Here is a 21730-nt window from a genome sequence, read left to right as displayed (position 1 = left end):
TTAACGGCGATAATGGGCTGGTAATATGCTCTATGGTATTCCAATTGAAGCTCAGGTTAGATGTCCTTCACATCTAACATGTGCTTCAATTGGAATTCCATAGAGCTTATTATCAAGCCCATTATCGCAGTTTTAGTGGCAGTTTTCTGCCGCTAAAGCAGCGATAATTTTATCGCCTGTCTTGATAATGCCCCTGTGTTCGTTACAAGGTGTCTCCTACTAACGCATTGGAATACGTGCTTTGTATGTTGTCCGCTGTAATTACGTGTATGGAGAATGAAGCTGGGAGAGATTGGTTGTTCTGAGACTTGCTAAGTGTTTCATGGTTGTCAACTTGCTAATATGCTTAGTTTAACTTGTCGTCTTCTGCCTTGACTTCAGGTTTCTGACCAGAGAGTAGTAACTTCCATTTTCTTTGTGAATCTTTAAAGCCTCCAGTGTCTTAAATCAATTTGCGCACTCTCTCTGAGACTGGGAGGAGTACAACCTCAAAACGCCTCCATTTTTAACTTTAGTTTCTCTGCAGTGTACATACATTTACAGGGAATGTCAGGCATGGTGTCAAAGATCACTCGGTTTGAAAATCTGATTTTAGTTTTTGTACTTCTGGCTTCTTCCATATCATAGTACCTTTTGAACTTCTAAAAAAGCGAAGGTGACATTTCCTATTTCGCAGGGCTCTGTTAATACATAATGAATGGTGCAAGGGCTCTTTTTAAAGGGTATGCAGACATTGCTCCATATTCTTTTCTGCCGGACATTTTGCCACCCGCACTACAGCGCCTATTAAACAGTGCTGTAGTTTTTCAGTCAAACGTTGAAAGCAAGCGATGACTGTTCATATTGAGTGTTAATAACCATGTCATTATTCTTACGATTGTAATCTATTGGGGATCTTTGAGTGCATTAATTATTATTCTGATTTAAGATAAATTGACCCGGTTGCATTCTGATAAATAAAAAAGTAAAAATATAAAAGAACATTGCAGCAGTTGTAGGTGACAAAATTCTGGTGGGCTGGGGGGCGGGGGGGCAGGGGGGATGAGGAGAGGAGTGACGGAACAGGGGGACACCTCCCGCAAAAAAAAAGCATCCCTGCAGTCCAAACCCCAGCATTGAGAGAGTGTGGATGTTTGTCCCACGCTCCCTAAATGTTTTTATAGCTACTTAAGTTGTCGTTCGATCAGCTCTATGGGCATCCCATCTATTCATATATTGAGAGTGTGAATAGATTCATGGTAACATGCAGATTGACATGAATTCACTGGAGGCTTATAGCTGTGACAAGAAGTCCTTTTATGTGGATATTATATTACAAGATAACTCTGCTTCTGTAGAGTCTTTCATGGATGATGCACATTCTTATGGACATCAAACCTACTTCAATCATAAAGTCATAGTCGTTGCCCTAAAATTGGCTTTCAAAATTCACAAGAAATACATCTCACCTGTAAATGTGAAGTACTCCTAAGAATCCCTACAACCGGAAGATACCACACATCCCCCTCCTTACATTTTGCAAGTTAAAACAACAACAATGCAAGAAAAACTCAGGACTACTTATCTACATACTGATCCAAATATTTGGAACGACAGATGACCCTACCACTCAGCCTGCGGTGCGTGTCGATCCTCCCATCACTTGATGACTCACCCAACCTAGCAGAATCAGGATTTAATGACTTCCCACTGCCCAGCATTGCCCATGTCCAGTAGGAATGTCACTCTGCTCAGGTTCTAGATACGTCCGTCCTGAATTTTGATAGCATTTCTGAATAGTTTGACAATCCTTGTGGGCTCTGTTAATTCCGACCAGCTCGCCTTCCCTGTGGGGGTTCTGATTTTCACACGGTCCCCAACCTTGTAATGGATCTCTTTCACCACATGGGCCCTATTGAATCTTCTCTTCCTATCCCCCATGGCCCTTCTCTTCTCTGTAAGTCTCCAAGGTGTTTCTCGGATGGGGGTTGTCCACCCCTTGTACCATTTCATCCACCCCGGTACCAACCTGGTATTGGGTTTCCTAGCTCTTAACAGTTCAAATGGTGTCATGCCAGTGGTTTGATGAGGAGTTAATCTGTAAGCTTCTAGATGTTTGATCACCTCCTGCCTCCAACACAACCCACTAGCTCTGGCTAGCTGTATGCATTCTTTGATGGTCTTGTTGAATCTCTCAACCATCCCGTTGTTCTCTGGGTGGTAGAGAGCGCCCAACCTGTGTTTAATCCCATTTCACTCTAGGAATTCCTTAATGTCTCTAGAGCAGAGTTGCACCCCATTATCCGTGGGGATACTACTGGGCAACCCCTTACGGAGGAACACTTCCAGGAGAAGCTCAATGACCGACTTGGTGGTTATTTCAAGCATTAACTTCAACTCAGGCCACTTAGAGTATGAATCCATAAGTACCAGGATGTACCGGGGTATGGTTCTCTCATGATAACGGCCTCACAATGTCTAAAGCTACATAAGCCCACGGGCCTTCCACCAGAGCCCTGCAGTGCATAGGAGGTTTTTATTGTTTAAGTACCTTGTCGCTGGCTGAACAGGGTACACACTCCCTTCACTTCCTCTCTATCTCTATATCCATATTCGGCCACCAGTAGTCTAGGCGTAACCTTTGCTTAGTTTTAGTGATGCCCAGGTGACCCTCATGGGTCAAATTAACCAGCACTTCTCTCAAATTCCTTGGCGGACTCAACTTGGTTACACGGAAAATACAATTTTCCGCAACGGATAGTTCATCTCTGACCATCCAGAATGGTCAGAGAGACTCCTCCTTCTTGGCGCAGTCAGATCAACCTTCCTTGGTCTTTGGCATTCTTCTTGAAGAAGCACATCACCCTCCAACTCCACCTTCCAGAGTTCTTCATTCACTGCCCCTTGAATGATGGCACATACGTTCTTGCTCTCCATCACATTGTCATCTTCACTTGGCATGTTCTCCTCCTCTATCCCTCCTGGGGTCTCCCTTACCAGCCGCGAGAGACAGTCAGTGGCTACATTCTTCACCCCTGGTATGTATTCTACCCCAACTTTGTTTCCCATATAAAATCTCTAAAGTTGTTGGTTGCCCAATGCACCACAAGCGCCTCTTTCACTGTAACTGAGTAGTTGTACTCTGCCTGACGTAGGGATCTGGATGCGAATGCTATAGTCTCTTCCCCCTATTCACCTTCCTGAGTAAGGACTGCACCCAACCCTTTAGTGCTGGCGTCCATGGTCAGGAAGGTCCTCCTACCAGGAACAAAAGCTCTGAGATTGGGTGCCTCGACCAGTGATTTCTTGGTGTCGTCAAATTCTTTTTGGCATGCCTCACTCCAGACAAATGTTACCCCCTTTCTTAGGAGATTGTGAATCTGGTAGGTACTCCTGGCAAAGTTCTGGACAAACTTGCTATAAAACTCAATCATGCCCATGAATGATTTTATTTCCTCTTTGCTACTGGGAGGAGTTAAGTTTATGATAGTGTTCTGTAACTCTGTTTTGGGAAGTATTCCTTCTCCGGTTACCTTATGTTCCAGAAACTCTATCTCTGAGCACCCAATCCTACATTTCTCCTTCTTAACAGTTAGGCCTTGCTCTAAGAATCTCTCTAGAACTTGTCTGAGCCTGCATTCATATTGAGTGTTATCTTCTCCAAAGATCAGAACATCATCCAGGACTCCAGGAATTCCTTTAAGAAAATTGTTCATGATCCTTTGGAAAACAGCTGCAGCCGAGACAAGTCCAAAAGGCATTCGCTTAAACCTGTGGGCCCCCATGGGTGTAACAAAAGCAGTGAGATCTTGTGACTCGGGGTGCAACCTAACCTGATAATAAGCTGGAATGAGGTCTAGGGTGGAAAAGACCTTAGCACCAGCTAGTCTGCTCATCATTTGGGATATATTAGGGAGGGGAAACTTGTCGACTATGACTTCCTTGTTAAGAGCCCTCAAGTCTATGCATAGGCGCACTGCCCCATCCCCATTCCTGGCTCCCACAATAGGTGCAAGCCACTCCGTGGCCTCGAGGGGCTCAATTACTCCCAAACAACACAGTTTCTCCAATTCTTCTCCCACGGGTTCTTGCATGGAAATCGTCAGTTTCCGACCTTGACTGTTACTGGTTTTGCACTCCCTTTTAGCCTGATCCTGTGCACAAGTTCTTAAGACAGCCTATCTTATCTGAGAACACTCCTTTGAACTCATCTTCAATACTCACACCTATATTGTCCACCTCTTGTACCGGAATTTGTGGGTCCTTGTTAGGATTGAGATAGATGCCAAAGTCATTTTTTTTGCTTGCCATCCCAGTATGTTGTCCCCTTTATCAATGAAGCAACAGGCAAATAAAGTGGTCGGCCTTTGCTTCACTATCATGAAATGGTTGAGAAAGATCTTATGGATGCTCCCCCTTGCCACTCAAAAGACCGTAGTCAATGCACTTATTACATCTCGGCTTGACTACGGCAACCTCCTTTATCTGGGCTCCAACCAAGCCGTTATCAAACGCCTACAATTAGCTCAGAATGCGGCTGCAAGACTACTTTGCAACATTCCTAAAAAATCCAGTGTGTCTAAACATCTGAATGACCTACATTGGCTCAGAGTGGAAAACCGCATCAAGTTCAAAGCCCTGAGCTATATGTTTAGGATCAAAGCGGGCACCGCACCCAAGTACCTACAATCTCTTGCAACTCCCTACCTTCCATCTAGAGAACTTCGTTCTCAGACCTCTGCATTATTTACAATCCCGAGGTTCAAACTCGCAAGAATGGGAGGGAGATCTTTCTTTGTACTAGGGCCACTCTTTGGAACAAACTCCCTCTCCACATCCGCAAAGAAGTCAACTATGCCAGTTTCAGAAAGAATCTGAAAACCTGGCTGTTCCAGAAATAAGGCACCCTTTCTTTTGTCACATTTCCTCCTAGTTGTTCGACCCGTCATCGGCGCCGGGAAACCCTTCTTGGGTAGCTGAGCGCCATACAAATGCAAAAACTAAATAAATAAATAAATATTAGATACATAAACCTTGGTTACAGCAATTCTGTCCTTATAGCCAACCGTAACCCAAAAGAATTCTCTCATGCGTATGGGTTAACCCCCATATCCACCCTGCCTGACATCCATTCTTTGGAGTTTCATCTTGCTTTTAGAAAATTTCTCAAAAGCTTCTGCCGCAACAATTGTAAGTTGACTTAAATTTCTGTCTCTTCAATTGTTATGTAGTCATTCGGGTTACATTTTGTGAAGAAACAAGGGCCCCCTGGTAAGGATGAGAATCCTGGGTCAGGGAAAACATACAATGTGAAGGTAACCACCCAGGCTATCTGTATAGCAAAACACCAGCTATATATTCAACTGCAACATTCCCAAAAGTCGAAGACTTAAACCATAACACAAACAATCATAAATGATATCAAAAATAGTGCATTTTAATAAAAACAAGGGTACATTTTTTTACAATGTGAATATACAGTTATAATAAATTGTTGATAAAAAGTGATATATTTTGTATTTAAGAAAACACAAATTAAAAAACTTTAGACGGGCAATGATACATGTCCTATCTATTGTTGCTGTGGCTGTTGTATGTGAGTCAACGCGTTTCGACACCTCGTGGTGTCTTCCTCAGGACATTTATAGTTTCAGCCAATTTATCTGACATAGACCTCTGTTCAGATGGTCCATCTATGGATTTCTTCAATTAAAAACAGAGTAAGTGAGGCACCGTTATTTTCTTTCCCTGAAATCGGCACGTGTCACCTCAGTTTTGGGGATCCACTGCTCCCATCTCACTTAGCCTGTATTTACACTTTCTGTGGGTTTCTTCAAGTACAGAATTGCCTCATGGCAATAAAAACGGGGAGTTTTTCAAATATGCAGCACAAAACACCAAAGGACAGTAATTGGTTAAGTTTCAAGACAGCCCGTGTGGTGTCTTCGTAGAAATGCTGCTTCCTGCATATAATTGCAGCGTCAACGTGGAACTTAGTGAATCTCTTTAAATAAACAGACAGCCGTTCAGAATTTCTCGAGGCTGCAGACAGCGCTGCCGTCAGACGGGTTTTTCCGTTTTTTTTTTCTTTCTGACCGCGGAGACCAGCAGTTTGTTTTACTGAGCGCTCGCTTTTGGCAGGTCTCTAATCTTTTTGACAGAGTACCTGGGAAGTGCCTTTTTGGCGCTCTTTCTTCCTCTTGCAATGGTCCAATCACCGGGTGGCTTGTAACGGCAGAAAACAAAGGGCCTGCCAAAAGCGAGCGCTCAGTAAAACAAACTGCTGGTCTCCGCGGTCAGAAAGAAAAAAAACGGAAAAACCCGTCTGACGGCAGCGCTGTCTGCAGCCTCGAGAAATTCTGAACGGCTGTCTGTTTATTTAAAGAGATTCACTAAGTTCCACGTTGACGCTGCAATTATATGCAGGAAGCAGCATTTCTACGAAGACACCACACGGGCTGTCTTGAAACTTAACCAATTACTGTCCTTTGGTGTTTTGTGCTGCATATTTGAAAAACTCCCCGTTTTTATTGCCATGAGGCAATTCTGTACTTGAAGAAACCCACAGAAAGTGTAAATACAGGCTAAGTGAGATGGGAGCAGTGGATCCCCAAAACTGAGGTGACACGTGCCGATTTCAGGGAAAGAAAATAACGGTGCCTCACTTACTCTGTTTTTAATTGAAGAAATCCATAGATGGACCATCTGAACAGAGGTCTATGTCAGATAAATTGGCTGAAACTATAAATGTCCTGAGGAAGACACCACGAGGTGTCGAAACGCGTTGACTCACATACAACAGCCACAGCAACAATAGATAGGACATGTATCATTGCCCGTCTAATGTTTTTTAATTTGTGTTTTCTTAAATACAAAATATATCACTTTTTATCAACAATTTATTATAACTGTATATTCACATTGTAAAAAAATGTACCCTTGTTTTTATTAAAATGCACTATTTTTGATATCATTTATGATTGTTTGTGTTATGGTTTAAGTCTTCGACTTTTGGGAATGTTGCAGTTGAATATATAGCTGGTGTTTTGCTATACAGATAGCCTGGGTGGTTACCTTCACATTGTCATTCGGGTTACACACAGCCCCACTCTCAACATGCGTTATAATTTCCTCACAGACTAGTGTAGAGTCCTCTCTACTGTTTCTCCTGTTGTTAACATTGCTCTTGCTTCAGGTTCTAAAATGACCTCTCCTTCCGCACTTGTTGCAGGTTACTTTGAGTGCATGGCATTTCCTGCTGTTAGCCCAAAGGCCTGCTCTTCCACACCTGTAGCAATTCCCTTTATGACTCCAACCTCCCCTTGGTTTCCTTCTGATCACCTTTTGCACCTTTAACCACTAGCACACTTGCATTCTCACTCTTAACTTCGTTAACCTTAGCCTTTTCCTCACAATCTTGCTTAATTTCACTGACACACTTCATCATGTGTTCCACCTGTTTGGCAACAATTAATTCCTCCCCCAAAGGCGGATCATGTTTCAGCCAGAGCTCTTCACGTATTCTTTCTATCTTGCACGTCACAAGGAACTGATGTCTTATTCTCTCCTTGCATTTTCAACCAACTTTAGAACTGGTGGCAACTAGAACTAGCCACTGAGCCATGGAGACTAATAGACTCAACGTGCCCGACTCTAAGATGGCTACAATAACCACACTCCTTCTCCTATCCTTACCATCCTCGCCGGCGCCAACCACCCGTTTTTGGTTTTTAGCCTTCTGATCCCCTCCTGATCCTACCTCTTCTCTGGTGGAGCCCTAAACGCATACATGGTCGCTTCCCGGTGGAGCTGCACCGACAGCTATAGGGGAGACTGGCCCTGGCACACCGCTATGGCGTCACCTACCCAGCCGGATCACGGACATTTGTCTCATTTTCTTCCCTGCTGCTGACGGACATTTGTCTTGTTTTCTTCCCCGCCCGCCCACCAATCAGGACCTTACGCTGCTTACTTCTCTAGACAGCTGAGACCTAGCTACTTTTGTCTGATACCTCGCTAGCTAAATGGGAGATGGATTTTGGACCCCCTCCTTGACCATCACCTACTCAGCCAGGCTTTGGGCAACTGCTCCCACGTCTCTCCTGACCTTATCTCCCCCCTATCCCTTCCCCCACCCCTCACCCCTCTCCGTTCCTACTCTTTCCAGCCTCTGTCCTTTGCCCTCACCTGCCCTTGCCCACACCCTGTTTTTCTCTGAACTTCTTCCCTCGCCACTTGAGACCAAGCTATTTTGTCTGATGCCCGATGGAGCTACCTGGTTTAGCTATAAAGGAAGATGGGCCATGGATTCCCTCCTTTGTCGTCACCTACCCAGTCGGTCTTTAGACAGACTTCCTTTCGTCTCTCCTGTTGTCCCTTCCCTTATCCCCCCTTTCTCAACTCCCCTTCCCCCTCCACTACTTTTCTCTCTCCTTTCTCTCCTCTCCTAATGTATTGCTTATTTTTTGATGTAATATGTAATTGTTGATCTTGTTCGTTTACATTGTTGAAACTCTTGTAAAGCGCTCTGATAGCTTCAGGTCTAGCCAGCGCTATATAAAACTCTTTAAATAAAATAAATAAATAAAAGTTCCATGATGGTGCTAATCTTAGGCAAGAAGTGTATGTCTAACTTTTTCAAACTGTTTTCATATTAATTCAGACCTCTGGCATCATTTGCATTCAAATCAGGTAGGTGTTATAAAATCTCTTGCCATTCAGCTCCTAAATAGTGTAGGAGTAACGCCACCTTCCTTTCCAAACCTAGATTAGGCCCACAAACCACAGCATAGTTCTGGAACACCTTCTTCCACTTGTTCCATTTTAGAGGAGGTTCCCCTAGTGTGCCTAAAAAAATGTGGGTGGCGTTACATTTTGAATGTTTTACATGAACGTAATACAGTTCCTAAACACAAACTTATTGTCCCAGTGTCGCACCTCCTCTAGGAGCGAAATACAATGGAGTCAAAACCTAAAATTTTTAGTTAGCTACAGTACCGATTCAATTCAGTGAGGTATAATTCAAAACTAGTCCACTAGATGGTGCTGTGCTCCCGCAATTTTAACAAACTGTATGCACAACCTGCAGTACAAGATACCTTGGGTTCACAAGGTTTACTCTACATACATATTTTTGGACACCTTGTGCACATTGTCAAAGAGAGCTGCCCATTTTCCCTGGTGCCTGGTCATCATAAAAAAAGCAAAATGTACAGTTGTCAACCAAAGCAATCCCTTCTTTTAGTGTACACAATGAGGAGACTGGTCTCTTACATCTAAAACCTATGCTGTTATGTTGCACCAGACCGTGTGATAGGACACAACAGCTCATAGCAGTGTCCCTTCCGAGACATAGTTATTAGGTGCTGTGCCAGTCAGCGCGACCAGCAGATGAAGGTTCACCTCACAAGCTCCGGGTTGGTGCTACCCCACAACATCCAATCACACACCTGCAGTGTCAGTCAGTGTATCCAAAAAACGGCTGCTCCTTACAAGTGCCCCTTTGTGATTTGTTCGTGAAGAGCTGTGCCAGTCAGCGTGACCGGCCCTACCACATAAACGAAGGCACTTGTTAGTGGAGTGTCCCTGCACCTGGTCCTCAGGTGGGTGACATGACCGTTCCTCCAGCTAATGTACTCCTTGGAACTCGCCACAAATATTTGAAGATAGATTCTTCACTACCCTTCAAGGGGTTGAACTCACTCTCTACTCCTGACTTCTAACACCAGGCATGTGTAGGCTGCAGTTATGACAGTTCCACAGGGACAGCGTCCTCCAACACAACCACCTACAACTTATACTGCTACACGGACTGCCACACGGACAAACATTGCTCAGCTCCTCAAAAACTGTCTGTCTGCCAAATTCACCAATGAGTGACGCTTCTGCATCAGTTTGTCTTCAAAATTGACGAGTCCGCCCAACTTTCCTTGCCAATTTTCTCCCCAAAAAATTATTCTTCACTTATGCTTCGTGGAGACTACCCAATTTGTTTTCCGAAAGGTCCCAGAGCGTAAAACAGTCCCTCACATTAGCAGTGCCACAAGACTTCTGTCAGAATGCAGACGTGTTGAAGATTTAATGATGAGTTAATTTATGTCAGTGAAATTCATGAGTGTTTCAAGGTAATTACTCACAGCACCGTCAAACACACAGTCCTGCTTAGTTGAATTTTCGCGTGTTGAGGTCACTTATCATTCCACATCAACGCTTCTGTGTCCATCAATCGTCGCCAGTGTGACATTTAAATGGCTAACCACCGCCGGTACCTCGTCATCTTCCTCACAGGGAGATCGACTTAGAACCTTTGGCGTTGCAGCGTTCTAAGGTCACGCAGGGGACAGAACCAAAATGCACATTAGTGGAGGGGTGCAGCAAGAGGGACAAGAGTCCCTACAACCGGAAGATACCATACACATCTTGCACCTTTCTTCCATTGGCCAACCATACTGATGAATTTTACATAGATTGACTTAGCTGCTGTTGAGGAATTCTAGATCATTGTCAAGAGAAACCTATTGGAAGTAATCACTCCATGAGAGAGACTACAGTCTTTTGGGAATTTTGCCAGATTCTGTGGTGTGTAGATGGTGTGTATCCAGAACATGTAAAACTATATTGATATTGCTGTGTTTTCTTCGACTTGATAGTCATTTGGAAGGGCTAATTTGCATCTTATTCAGGAAGAGATGATACCAGGTATATGACTCAACCACAAGTTTGTCAATCTGAATTTAACCTGTCATGGCATAGAGAGCTACAGCACTTGCTTTTCCACTGGACATTCCATTTCTGATCTGAGAAACTTATTGTAGGTGTAAAAGGGGAAAAGGGAACCAAATTAAGATACTCCGGCAGGTTTTCACATAGTTTGTTAAATTCAAGAAATGAGGCACACTTATTAAAAACCTGTGGAAAATGCAAAGAGTGATTAAGGCACTAAGCTGCTTGGAATGTTATTATTTTGTTGCCACCAGTGTGGCTACAAAAACAAGACTTGACAGGCTGGCTTTCAATTTAGAATGACATTGCATTCTCATTGTCATTTTGTATTAAAAATGAGTGTACAACATCAGATCATAGAGTCTAGCTGCTTGTTGCAATTTTCTTTGTATGTCAGAATATCATATACAAAATATTGTAACCAGAATACTATTACCACAATATCATGAAGCGATATATATATAAACAGAGGTATATATTTACTATTCTTAATTACACATGCACATTCACTTAAGCTATATAATTTGTCAAAGTATATAGGTGTGGAGTTATGAATTGTGAATGTGTACTTACCTATACATATGTACATATATGTGGTAGTTGATATCTGGATTCAATCATTTTTAGGACATACTTAAAACACAATATTGTAACAGAATAACTGGGTTTTTATGGCTCTTAGCACAACAATTTATTTGGTGGATCAGCACATGGTCTAGGGGATGAAGTGCTGTCTACTCTCTGCATGAAGAGTCTATTTCTTTGGTGTCCATGTGTACTGGTCAGGCTCCTCCGCTATTGGTACTAAATATTCCATCAGCCTCCTGATGGAGAGAATTATCGCTCCTATCTATATATGTTACAAAAGCTTGGCAAGCAACTATAGATTGATTTTGTATTGGGGTTGCAAGTGGCCTACCTTTTCCAAAATGTTAATCGATATTCTGAAAACATTGGTTGAGGAGAAGAAAACACACTTTTCCTCCTTTCATCCCAACATTCCCACTTGTCTCCAGCACATTCCAGAGTTAAGATCATAGGGTTGTCGGGTTACTTCAAGGTATTGTTAAAAATGAAACTGAAATATAATTTATTGGGTTTAATAAAGTGACTATAGTGAAGAAGGGCGTGGAAAACGCACTGTGTTTTGAGGTGCTTTAAGCTTGCTGATATGCATTGTATGAATCTATTATGGACAAATAAAAATACTGAAAACATAGTGACTGTCTGTGTGTGCATCCATATGCGTGGGTGCCTTTGTGTTTGAGTGTGTGCATGGTGTGTGTGTGATTCTTAGTTTTAATGAAGAAGTTAATTATCATTATATATTCTTCTGCATTAATATTGTTATTTCTCATTGTTTGCAGGTTTCTTTTCTCCTTGGAAAAGTTCCAAACAAGTAAGTAATCTTTTCACTATACAAAGTGAAGCATATTATTGATATTATTACAAATTGATCAAACCTATTGTAAGCACCTTGTGAGTTTTTTAATTGATTCACGAAAGTAAACTGATTTGCAAGTACCTAGTACATGCAAAGAAAACTAGAAGTTACCCTAACCATGATTTGACAAGTAAAGCATGCTCAAATGAACCACAGTAGAATGTACATTTTGTAAATGCGAAATGTCTAATGCATATGCAAAAGACCTTGTTAGCATATTATTTTCTATGTAGATGTAGCACGTTCAGAATACATAGTGTGCATAATGGAAGAGTGCATAATGGACCCACTGAAAGCATGCAAACTGTTGAATAGAAGATGGCTCTCTTAATCACAGGGAGCCCGGGTCAGTTTGCAAAGCACTATGAAAAAAAAGCAAGCCTACCGTGGGGTGTACGCTACAGTTCATGCAAGGACAAAGCTGCAGAGTGGAGGCGGTACCAAGAAGTCAGCATGGCTTGGCGGTGGAAAACAAAGTTTGTTGCCCTACAGAATTCCCTAAAATCCAAGCAACAACTTTTTAAAAGAAAAAGAGGTTTTAGCTTTGTTAGATAATCAATAAAATGTAACAATCCTTGCATTACCATTCATATTGATTATTCATTTTCATGATTACTTCCAGGTGCATATATCACCTAGGTGTATAAATTAACCAATCTGAATTAATGAGAATTTACTGGACCATGTCCTTCAAGGTCAAAACATTTGCTTCCTGAGCTTGAACTTCTGGGTCCTGGGTTCACTGCTGTCCACAACATAGGCAAAGTGATTTGGCCAGTTCTGGTGATGATTAGACGTGAGGGGTCCAGTTATTGTGAATCTGAAATGGCCCTAGACTCACGATTAGTTAATTGCCTACATCTGTGAGAGTTAAAAAACGAACCCATATTAGGATAGCTGGGGGGTGTGAAATTCACATATTTTGCTTTTTTGCAATTATGTGAATTTTCATCACAATTCAATGTAAATATGCAAAATTCAAATCTATCAAGTGGTGCTATTGTTTAGTGCATGTGTCCTCATGTCAATTTCTGATGCAAGGGTGCATTTTGTGAAAAAATAACTGTCCAGAAATCTTGGGAACACCAGGCTACTGTGATTTCCCATGATATCTTGTTACAATTATTACGGCATATATAGCATGTTCAAAGTAAATTTTTACAGTTTACATTTTTACTGTGTACATTTCTTTACTACAAATGGCATGTAATTCTGTGAAGAGGTGTAATAGTAGTAGATGTCATGGTACTAAGTACCAGACTGGGAAGGGTTTTGTAACTATATAGTGCCCGACCCTGCTGGTTGTCATTTGTGATTCCTCAATTATAATTTAAAAGGAATAATATGAAACCACAGAAACACAACTTATCAGGAATCCGTTTTAAAACTTTCTAATTAAAACAAATAGGCACCTGACTCGACCACCTTCTAAAATAACTATGGTCAGAAATGTAATTGTCTTTGTTTTTCATGAAATGGGCATGTTAATAAAAATTATTATTCACGGATAATACTCAAATCGCCTGATGTTGCCAAACTGATTTTTGACCACATTTAATATAAAATGTAATTTAATTCTGGTCACCGAATCATAGTCCTAATTAAATCTCATTTGTATTACCGGTCTATTTATCATCGCTTGACTATTGCTGTCAAACATTTTATAGAAAAGTCATACTTTTCAAATAGGCTATTGATTTGTGCACAAACGGAGCACGTACAAACAGAAGAAGAGTTAATTAGTTCTCTCAAACATGTACCAGCGATTGATCCTTTGGGCTAATCGAACCGTTTTGCTAAATATTTCACTGCTAATACCCATTTTTGAAACAGACCGAACAAGGCCATATTTATAGTTTGGAGGATGGGATACTATGTTATCACATGATAGAAATCCTGCCAGCCTTACTATAAGTTGCCATAGGCTGTAATGCACTTGTAATACAACGGAAAAGACACCTGCCAAGTTTGCCACTGAGTATCCCTCTGCCAAACTGAATAAAGCCCCAAGTTCTGAACAAATTGCTTTGAAGAAGGCAAGGCAGGAATGCCTTTTCAGTTTGTCAAAGTTTTAGTTGGCATTATTTGCCAAGCAGAGGTATAGACATGGATGTAGTGCAATAGGCTTAATATTTTTAAGATAAGCTTTTACTCAAAGTATCAATGAAATCCCTCCAAAGTTTGCATTAGATAGATCTGTGTCTCTCATATCACTGACAGCGAAAATTCAGTGCCTTAGTACCTATAATGATACACCACCTCAGGAGCTTCCAGATTCAGAAACCACGTTTGCTTCTATACCCTTCTGCCGAACACCAAAGCCTCAGTCTTACTGTACAAGCAGTCAATGAATGTGGTGTTAAAACTCAACTGGAGAGCAAGCAAATTCATGATCATCAAGTCATTGGCAAACAACAGAAGGGGAATAGGTTTTGTGTCTATCCTCTGTCAAGAGGATACATTGTTTTAGAGACTGAATATGATTGCTAAGAAAAAGGCAAAGTAGCAGGGTTATAACCGTTCTACTAGGTCATTGCACCCTGGATCCAGTTTTTAAAAGGAAAAACATCATAAAGTATTTTGATAACATTGAAATACTGCAACTCAAAAATTGAAAAATGTCAATAAGAATAAAGAAATATTTGAATGGTACTACTTCTATTTCTTTAGAACAGAACTGCTTTTCTAGAGAGTTCTTTATCAATGTCACTGACAAGTACTGTAGGGTCTTAGCTTGATTCTGGTGAAGTAGTATAAATGCAACCTGTTGTGAGATGCTGGAATGTCAGTGGCAATACTTGGAGATCATTGAAAACATTGACAACAGTTTTAAAATTTGATGTCCTAGTTTTATTGTGATTTTTAAATAGTTTTATTGTTATTTTTAAAAGGGTGGATGTTATGTACATTCCTTTTGAATTATTCAATGATAAATGTGGCCTAAAAATGTTAATCTGATACAGGTTCAAAATACCCTCAACTAATTGCTGCCATTCAGATTTCACGATCAACTATTTACTTTTAGACCAACAGCAGTCCTCCCTTGACCTAAATTATTTACACTCTGTAGAGGAGCAAGTACTAACTTAAGATGGCGAGGTTTTCAAAATCCTTCCATTGCAAACAGATTCTCAAACCCTTAGTCCACAAAAAAGTCACATCCATAATATCAAATGTTCATTGCAGCATAATTACAGGATCTAGCCAGTTACCGTAAGACATCAGTTCTGAACAAAACATCAGTCTATTATGAATTTTCTGGCCAATATAATACAGCCATAAACAGCATTACATTTCACTGAATAATATGGCACCAAAAGTCCAGCACTGATTACAAGTTCTGTGCTAGATTTCAATCTCTGTCGAAACAGGAGTTTGCCTGTAAATCTGAATGAGGGGTTGTGTGATAATTATCTAACACTTGCAGTGTTCCCCTGATAAATTCTGGCAGGTCAAACATATCAAACATATCAATCGATCAAACTTTATTCAGGCATAAAAGAATTGCTATGAAAGCACAATAGATAGAGCAAGCTTTTTTTTAAAAAAAAACACATCAATCCATAAAATTAAAAATACATTATAATATAAAGAGAGAAACAAAGGAGATACCAAACAGTTGATAAAATATTAGAACATCATACATTTGCAGTAGTAAACTGCTGTTTTAAAAAAACGACATACAGTGCAGCAAACTTCTGCGCTCTGGAGGGACTGTAGATAATAAAGTGGTGCTCTTCATTGAATACAACCTTGCTGCTTCTGAATGGGCCTTAGATAATGCTTAGCAAAGTGCTTATCGTGCCTACAAAAAACCGAAGGTGTGTTACAAAAACACAAGGGAAACCTTGAGGTAGTTAAGGACCTTGGGTAACAGTTAAGTATGTATACAGTGATCCTTAAACATGTGATCAAAACTTCACAATAAATATAGATTAGAAGCAATACTATGTTTTGGATGTCCAGCCAGACAAATAATTTAATAATGAAATCAGATCAATGGCTTGAATAAAACTCAACATTTACGTGGGACATAGTCCTGCATCCTACAGGGAACAAACATTAACAATTATATACAACCCACAAGGACATTTCAGGCAAGACATTTTTAGCTTGTGAGATGTAGATCAGGTCAAGCTCAAAGTAAACAGACAATGCACTTGTATATACACTAGATTAACGTGCAAGCTGTTACATGGGGGTCGACGACGTTTCGATCCTATTGAACAATATTAGGATCATTATCAGGAAAATGAATAGTGCATGCCTGATATTGAAATTGCCTGTGGAAAAGGAGGAAAAAAGATATAGGGGAAAGAATTGGGGCCTGGGGAAAGGGAAGGGTTAAGGAAGACAGCATTAGATTGGCATTGTGGCAACGATAACATCCATGCCATGCCACGCTTAGTGTCATGCATGAGGACTCAACATTGTCTAGGGGTGAGTATAAGACTGAGAGCTTCAGTAAGGCAAGTCTGTGACATGCGGATTGCAAGGCCAGTAGTTAGCCTGCCGGTACACCAGTATTCCACAAATCAAGGCACTCACCGTGATCCACCGCATCTTGAACTCGAGACCACGTCTCCACCCGGTACCCACTCAATTCATTATTCAGCTACTAGAGCTTTGTCTTACCAGAAACTATTTCTATTTCAATAATTACTACTATCAGCAGCTCAAGGGTACCTCAATGGGTGCTGTTTTTGCCCCCAATCTAGCCATTCTATTTATGGATCACCTAGAGATGAGCAACATCCTCTCACCTTCCAATCCATTCTTCAGCTGCGTCAATATGTGGCGTCGCTATATAGATGAAATTTTTCTAATTTGGCATCACAATGAGGAAACCCTAGGACAATTTTCACACTGGCTTAATAATAATTGTTCAGTTCTCAAGTTGACCAGCACACATGACAGACAGAGCTTCCCACAAAACTGAACAGAAAAACAACAGAAAGGAACACCCTACTCAGGTATGAGAGTAATCATCTCTGTGCACTGAGGCACTCACTACCTTACTCACAATTTTTACACAAAAGGCGTAATTGCTTTTCTAAGGAAGATTACTTCTCTGAAGCAACCACTTTGTCTAGCAAACTCAGAGCATGCGGATATCTGAAAAGGCTAGTAAGCAATGCTAAAAACATGCCTGGTACTGCCCAAGGGAAGTGTTACTATCCCCCAAACAGAAATCCAACACAAACCACATAGTCGATGTCACCACTTTTTCCCCGGTTTCCAATGCCATTCGTAAGTCTATGCTGAAGCACTGGCCCACAGTGAATGCTGGTAATCTCTTCATAGAGCAACCACTTTTCGCATTCTGAAAAAACAGAAACCTAAAAGACCATCTGGCATGGGCAGCATTACCAACAGCTAAACCTGCCATTACCCTTGATGCCCATTGGGGCTTAGAACCAATAACAGGGCACGCCAAATGTGGGAATTGTAATGTGTGTAGTACAACCATGGAGGGCAAAGATTTTTCATTCAACAATGTCTCCTTTAAATTGAATTCCTTTTCTAACTGTAACACCTGTAATGTAATTTACTTAATTGTATGCCCTTGCCAAAAAATCTTCATTGGTCTGACCACACAGAAAGTGAAACTAAGGATTGGACAACACAGGAGCAGAGTGCATTGTAGAACCCCAAAAGCACCACTTGTCGAACACTTCACTGAGATGGCACATAATGAGGATGACATCAAATGGACAGTGATAAAAGTCATCAGACAACCATCCATGGGAGGCGACATCTCGAAAATTCTGAACAAAGAGGAACTCAGAATGATAATCCTGACTAACAGCATTACAAATGGATTAAACAGGAATGAAAACTGGACTAACTTGATTAGATTAGACATTTCATTCATAGGATGCATTATTAACTTTCTCTAATGTTTCATATAACTCACACGGGGCTTCAGACTTATCGCATAATGTTCATAATCCTTTATGTGTGCCCTATCAGTGTTCTCCCTTGCCATTCCCTCTATGTTGTTCATAGGCAAAACCACTCCACATTACTGTTATTTTGATACCGTTATCAGTTGTAATATACCATTTATCTTACTGTACATAATCATTGACAAAATGTAATGATTTCATAAATGCTCAGGACTGACACCAATTTTATACCCTGAATTACTTTAAGGAATTCCTAGTCACTATTGCTGCTTTTATTCTTAGTCTTTTCTCTATCTCACTTTTTCCCACCCAAGATGGGGCCCCTTGATTCGCAGTACGGGGTGTAGCGCACAATCACAACCGTTTATAGACACGCCACGCACACACCCCATCAGTCGGGCTGATTGCTTGAGGCATACTACGGCTTATCCGGTAAGCGTTCCTGTGTGTGTTGGCTCCCGAGAATTCTGTGAGGTCTTTACCAGTAATTGGCCCTTCCTCATATGCCTCAATTGTTTTTGCAGTGTATCAGCACACCGCATGTGACCCTTGTACCGTCTAACAGCAAGATGCATTCAATTCGGAATGGCATTGTTGCACCGCTCCATTGAGAACAATAACTCTGTAATTTGAAGCGACAAATTGATTTCCGGTGAGCGTCCACACGCATCTCTTCCGCAGTTAATTATTCACTTTACTTCCACATGAATTATGCCTAACATAGAATTTTTACCCCCTCCTTAGTGCTTGCACGTGTCTTTAAATTGAATGTGGTACAGCACTTAGTGACGAGTGTTGTTTGGAATTTCCCACCACTCTCGTCTGATACCTCCAAGTAATCATGAACCTCCAACTAATCACGAACCGACCTTCACGTCTCCGGTTTTTCATTGCATTACAATTCAGCATCTTTTGTCTGGACAGCCTACCGCTCTAGGTTTGTGCCCCTACCAGTATCCCTTTCGCATGATTGTCCACCTTGGCACCACCCCAACTCTTGCACAGTTTCAACCATATCCGGGCGTTGTTGAACATATATTAGATCCCTTCACCACTCACAGCGTCGTCACCTTCACTCCGCATTATGCAGTTGCAATCAATTTTTAACCAACACCATCTCTCCACCTTCGTACCGGCTGGCGAACTACTGGCCTTGCAATCCGCATATCACAGACTTGCCTAACTGAAGCACTCAGTCTTATACTCACCCCTAGACAATGTTGAGTCCTCACGCATGACACTAAGCGTGGCATGGAATGGACGTTATCGTCGCCACAAAGCCAATCTAATGCTGTCTTTCTTTACCCTTCCCTTTCCCCAAACCCCAATTTTTTCCCCTATTTCTCTTTTCCTCCATTTACACAGGCAATTTCCAATATCAGGCATGCACTATTCATTGTCCTAATGATGATCCTAATATTGTTCAATAGGATCGAAACGTCGTCGACCCCCATGTAACAGCTTGCTCCTTAATCCATTGTGTTTACAAGTGCATTGTCTGTTTAATTTAAGCTTGACCTGATCTAAATCTCACAAGCTAAAAACTTGTCTTGCCTGAAATGTCCTTGTGTGTTGTATATAATTGGTAATGTTTGTTCCCTGTAGGATGCAGAACTGTGTCCCGCGTAAATGTTGCATTTTATTCAGGCCATTGATCTGATTTCATTATTAAATTGTTTGTCCGGCTGGACATCCAAAATATAGTGTTGATTCTAATCTGTATTTATTGTAAAGTTTTGATCACATGTTTAAGGACCATTGTATACATACTTTACAAAAAAACAAAGTGCATCAAGGACTGAATGAAATACTCAGCACATGAACCACCTAAAATAGATGAAGTGTCATATTGGGCCAAACGGAGGGATCAAAGGGACCTAATTTAGACGGCTAATCAATGAAATTCTCTCCCAAACCTTACTTAACACAATGAAGGTACAACCCATTTGAAAGAGCACAGTGAATAGTAACAAATTCCCGAACTGAAGGTTTCAATAATTTTGCATATTCTCTATCACTCTTCCTTCTTTCCCAATAATTTTCCCTCACCCAATTTTTCCCTCTGTTTTAAGGTAGAAATCCAGTCTACATAAATCTTGGGTCAACTTTTTGACACAATCCTATCATAGTATATGGTACAGTTCAAACAGTCCTCAATAATATCCTTACTAAGATGGACATTATCATTGGTCCCACTGCCATTTAATGTGTCTTGCAAAAACTAGTTTCTAGCTCCATGCTATCCATAAAGGACACAAAATTATCCATTTGTTTTTTAAGACCAGAAGGTGTCTGACTGATTCATATGACATCATCAACATATAAAAGAGCCGCCAGAGGGTAATTTTTAATTTTAGACAATGCATAGCCATTCAGTATAACATACTTGTGCAAGTTGTTAATATATAATAAAAATAAAATTTGGTGCAAGCACACAGCCCTGCCTCACACTTCTTTCCAAACAGAAAGAGGATGAACGCTCTCCTCAAGGACCATAACAAACAGACGACGTAAGCTCTTGATGAAGGGCTCTAAGGAAAGGAATTCATTCAAGTTCCAGACCTACATCCCTAAGAAGAGCCCATAACAATGACCGAGTAACCCAATGTGAGCTGTGCTAATGGTCCAAATATAGAGCCCCATCCTTGACCACAGTATAGTTCTGGATTAGTAATGTAAAATTCAAGCTTTTCTCAATTCTGCTAAGCCTTGTCTCAACATATACAGGACGGGTGTAATAATGCCATTGTTCTTAGCCCAGCTCAAGATATGCTTCAAGACTATACGGTCCACTATTTTAACAGTAGAATCCAATAACGAGATGGGTCAATAGCATGCTAGTTTTGTCTACTGCCCTTCCTAACTACCGGTACAAACAAAGCAGAAACCAAGTTTAGAGCTAAAGGCACAATTAAGGACATTGGCGATAATAAGGGCCCAAAATTCCTGTCTTGCCCTAAGGAGATCAATCAGGACTCCATCTGGGCCCGGGCCTTATTTCCAAGGCTTGACATGATAGCTAAATGGACTTCTTCTAAAGAAAACAAGATGGTTAATAGGTTGTTGTAGGAACATACCTCACTAAGTGAGTGTTCCATAGACGAGAGCCCATACATGCTTTTGAAATGCGATTCCCACCTATCGGCAGGGATGGTTGTGCCTAATCCATCTGATGAGGGGCTTGTGGATTTAACAGTCTTCCAAAATCCCCCAATGTCTGAGTGGAAGAAGCAATCACAAATATATCTCAAGTATCTCCCTAATTTCCTGCATTCTATCTTTCAGTACTGATTTATATTCAGGGAGATGGCCATCCTGTCCCAGAATTTTTTTTTATTAAGGGCGGCCCTTACGCATTTATTAGTGGCTCTGCAGACATAGTTAAACTGACTAGGCTCAGATTTGGAGCTGGTACCAGAAGGTGTCAGTAATACATTTTAAAACAAGTCTTAAACCCGTGATACTTTTGAGTGGTGAAGTGTTTTTGTCCACTGTAAATATCTTCAGCATTAAAGGGCACTCCTCAGTCCAGGAATATCATATAGCAGGCGCAATTCTACCCATTTCAAGCAATTCTGTAACCATTTAACTTGTCACCTACCTGTTTGTGTATGAATTGAAATCTAATAAAAGTACACATGTTTTTGTTCTTTTGCATGAGATAGTATATTCCCTG

The 21730-nt window shown here is 41.0% G+C and overlaps 1 protein-coding gene across 4 annotated transcripts in view; it reads left to right on the top strand.

The window, feature by feature from the left end:
• Positions 1–21730, top strand: part of MAGI2 (membrane associated guanylate kinase, WW and PDZ domain containing 2) — a 2816921-nt gene that overhangs the window by 2436867 nt on the left and 358324 nt on the right. For all 4 annotated transcript variants that reach the window (XM_086967329.1, XM_086967327.1, XM_086967326.1 and 1 more), the window contains one exon: positions 12069–12100. In XM_086967329.1, coding sequence (XP_086823455.1) covers positions 12069–12100 — 32 coding nt within the window. The remainder of the gene's footprint in view (positions 1–12068; positions 12101–21730) is intronic.

This window comes from Lissotriton vulgaris, chromosome 1_1 (genome assembly GCF_964263255.1).
Source record: "Lissotriton vulgaris chromosome 1_1, aLisVul1.2, whole genome shotgun sequence".
Classification (NCBI taxonomy): Eukaryota; Metazoa; Chordata; class Amphibia; order Caudata; family Salamandridae; genus Lissotriton; species Lissotriton vulgaris.
Note: the sequence above shows the minus strand (reverse complement) of the source record. Positions and strands in the feature narration are given on the sequence as shown.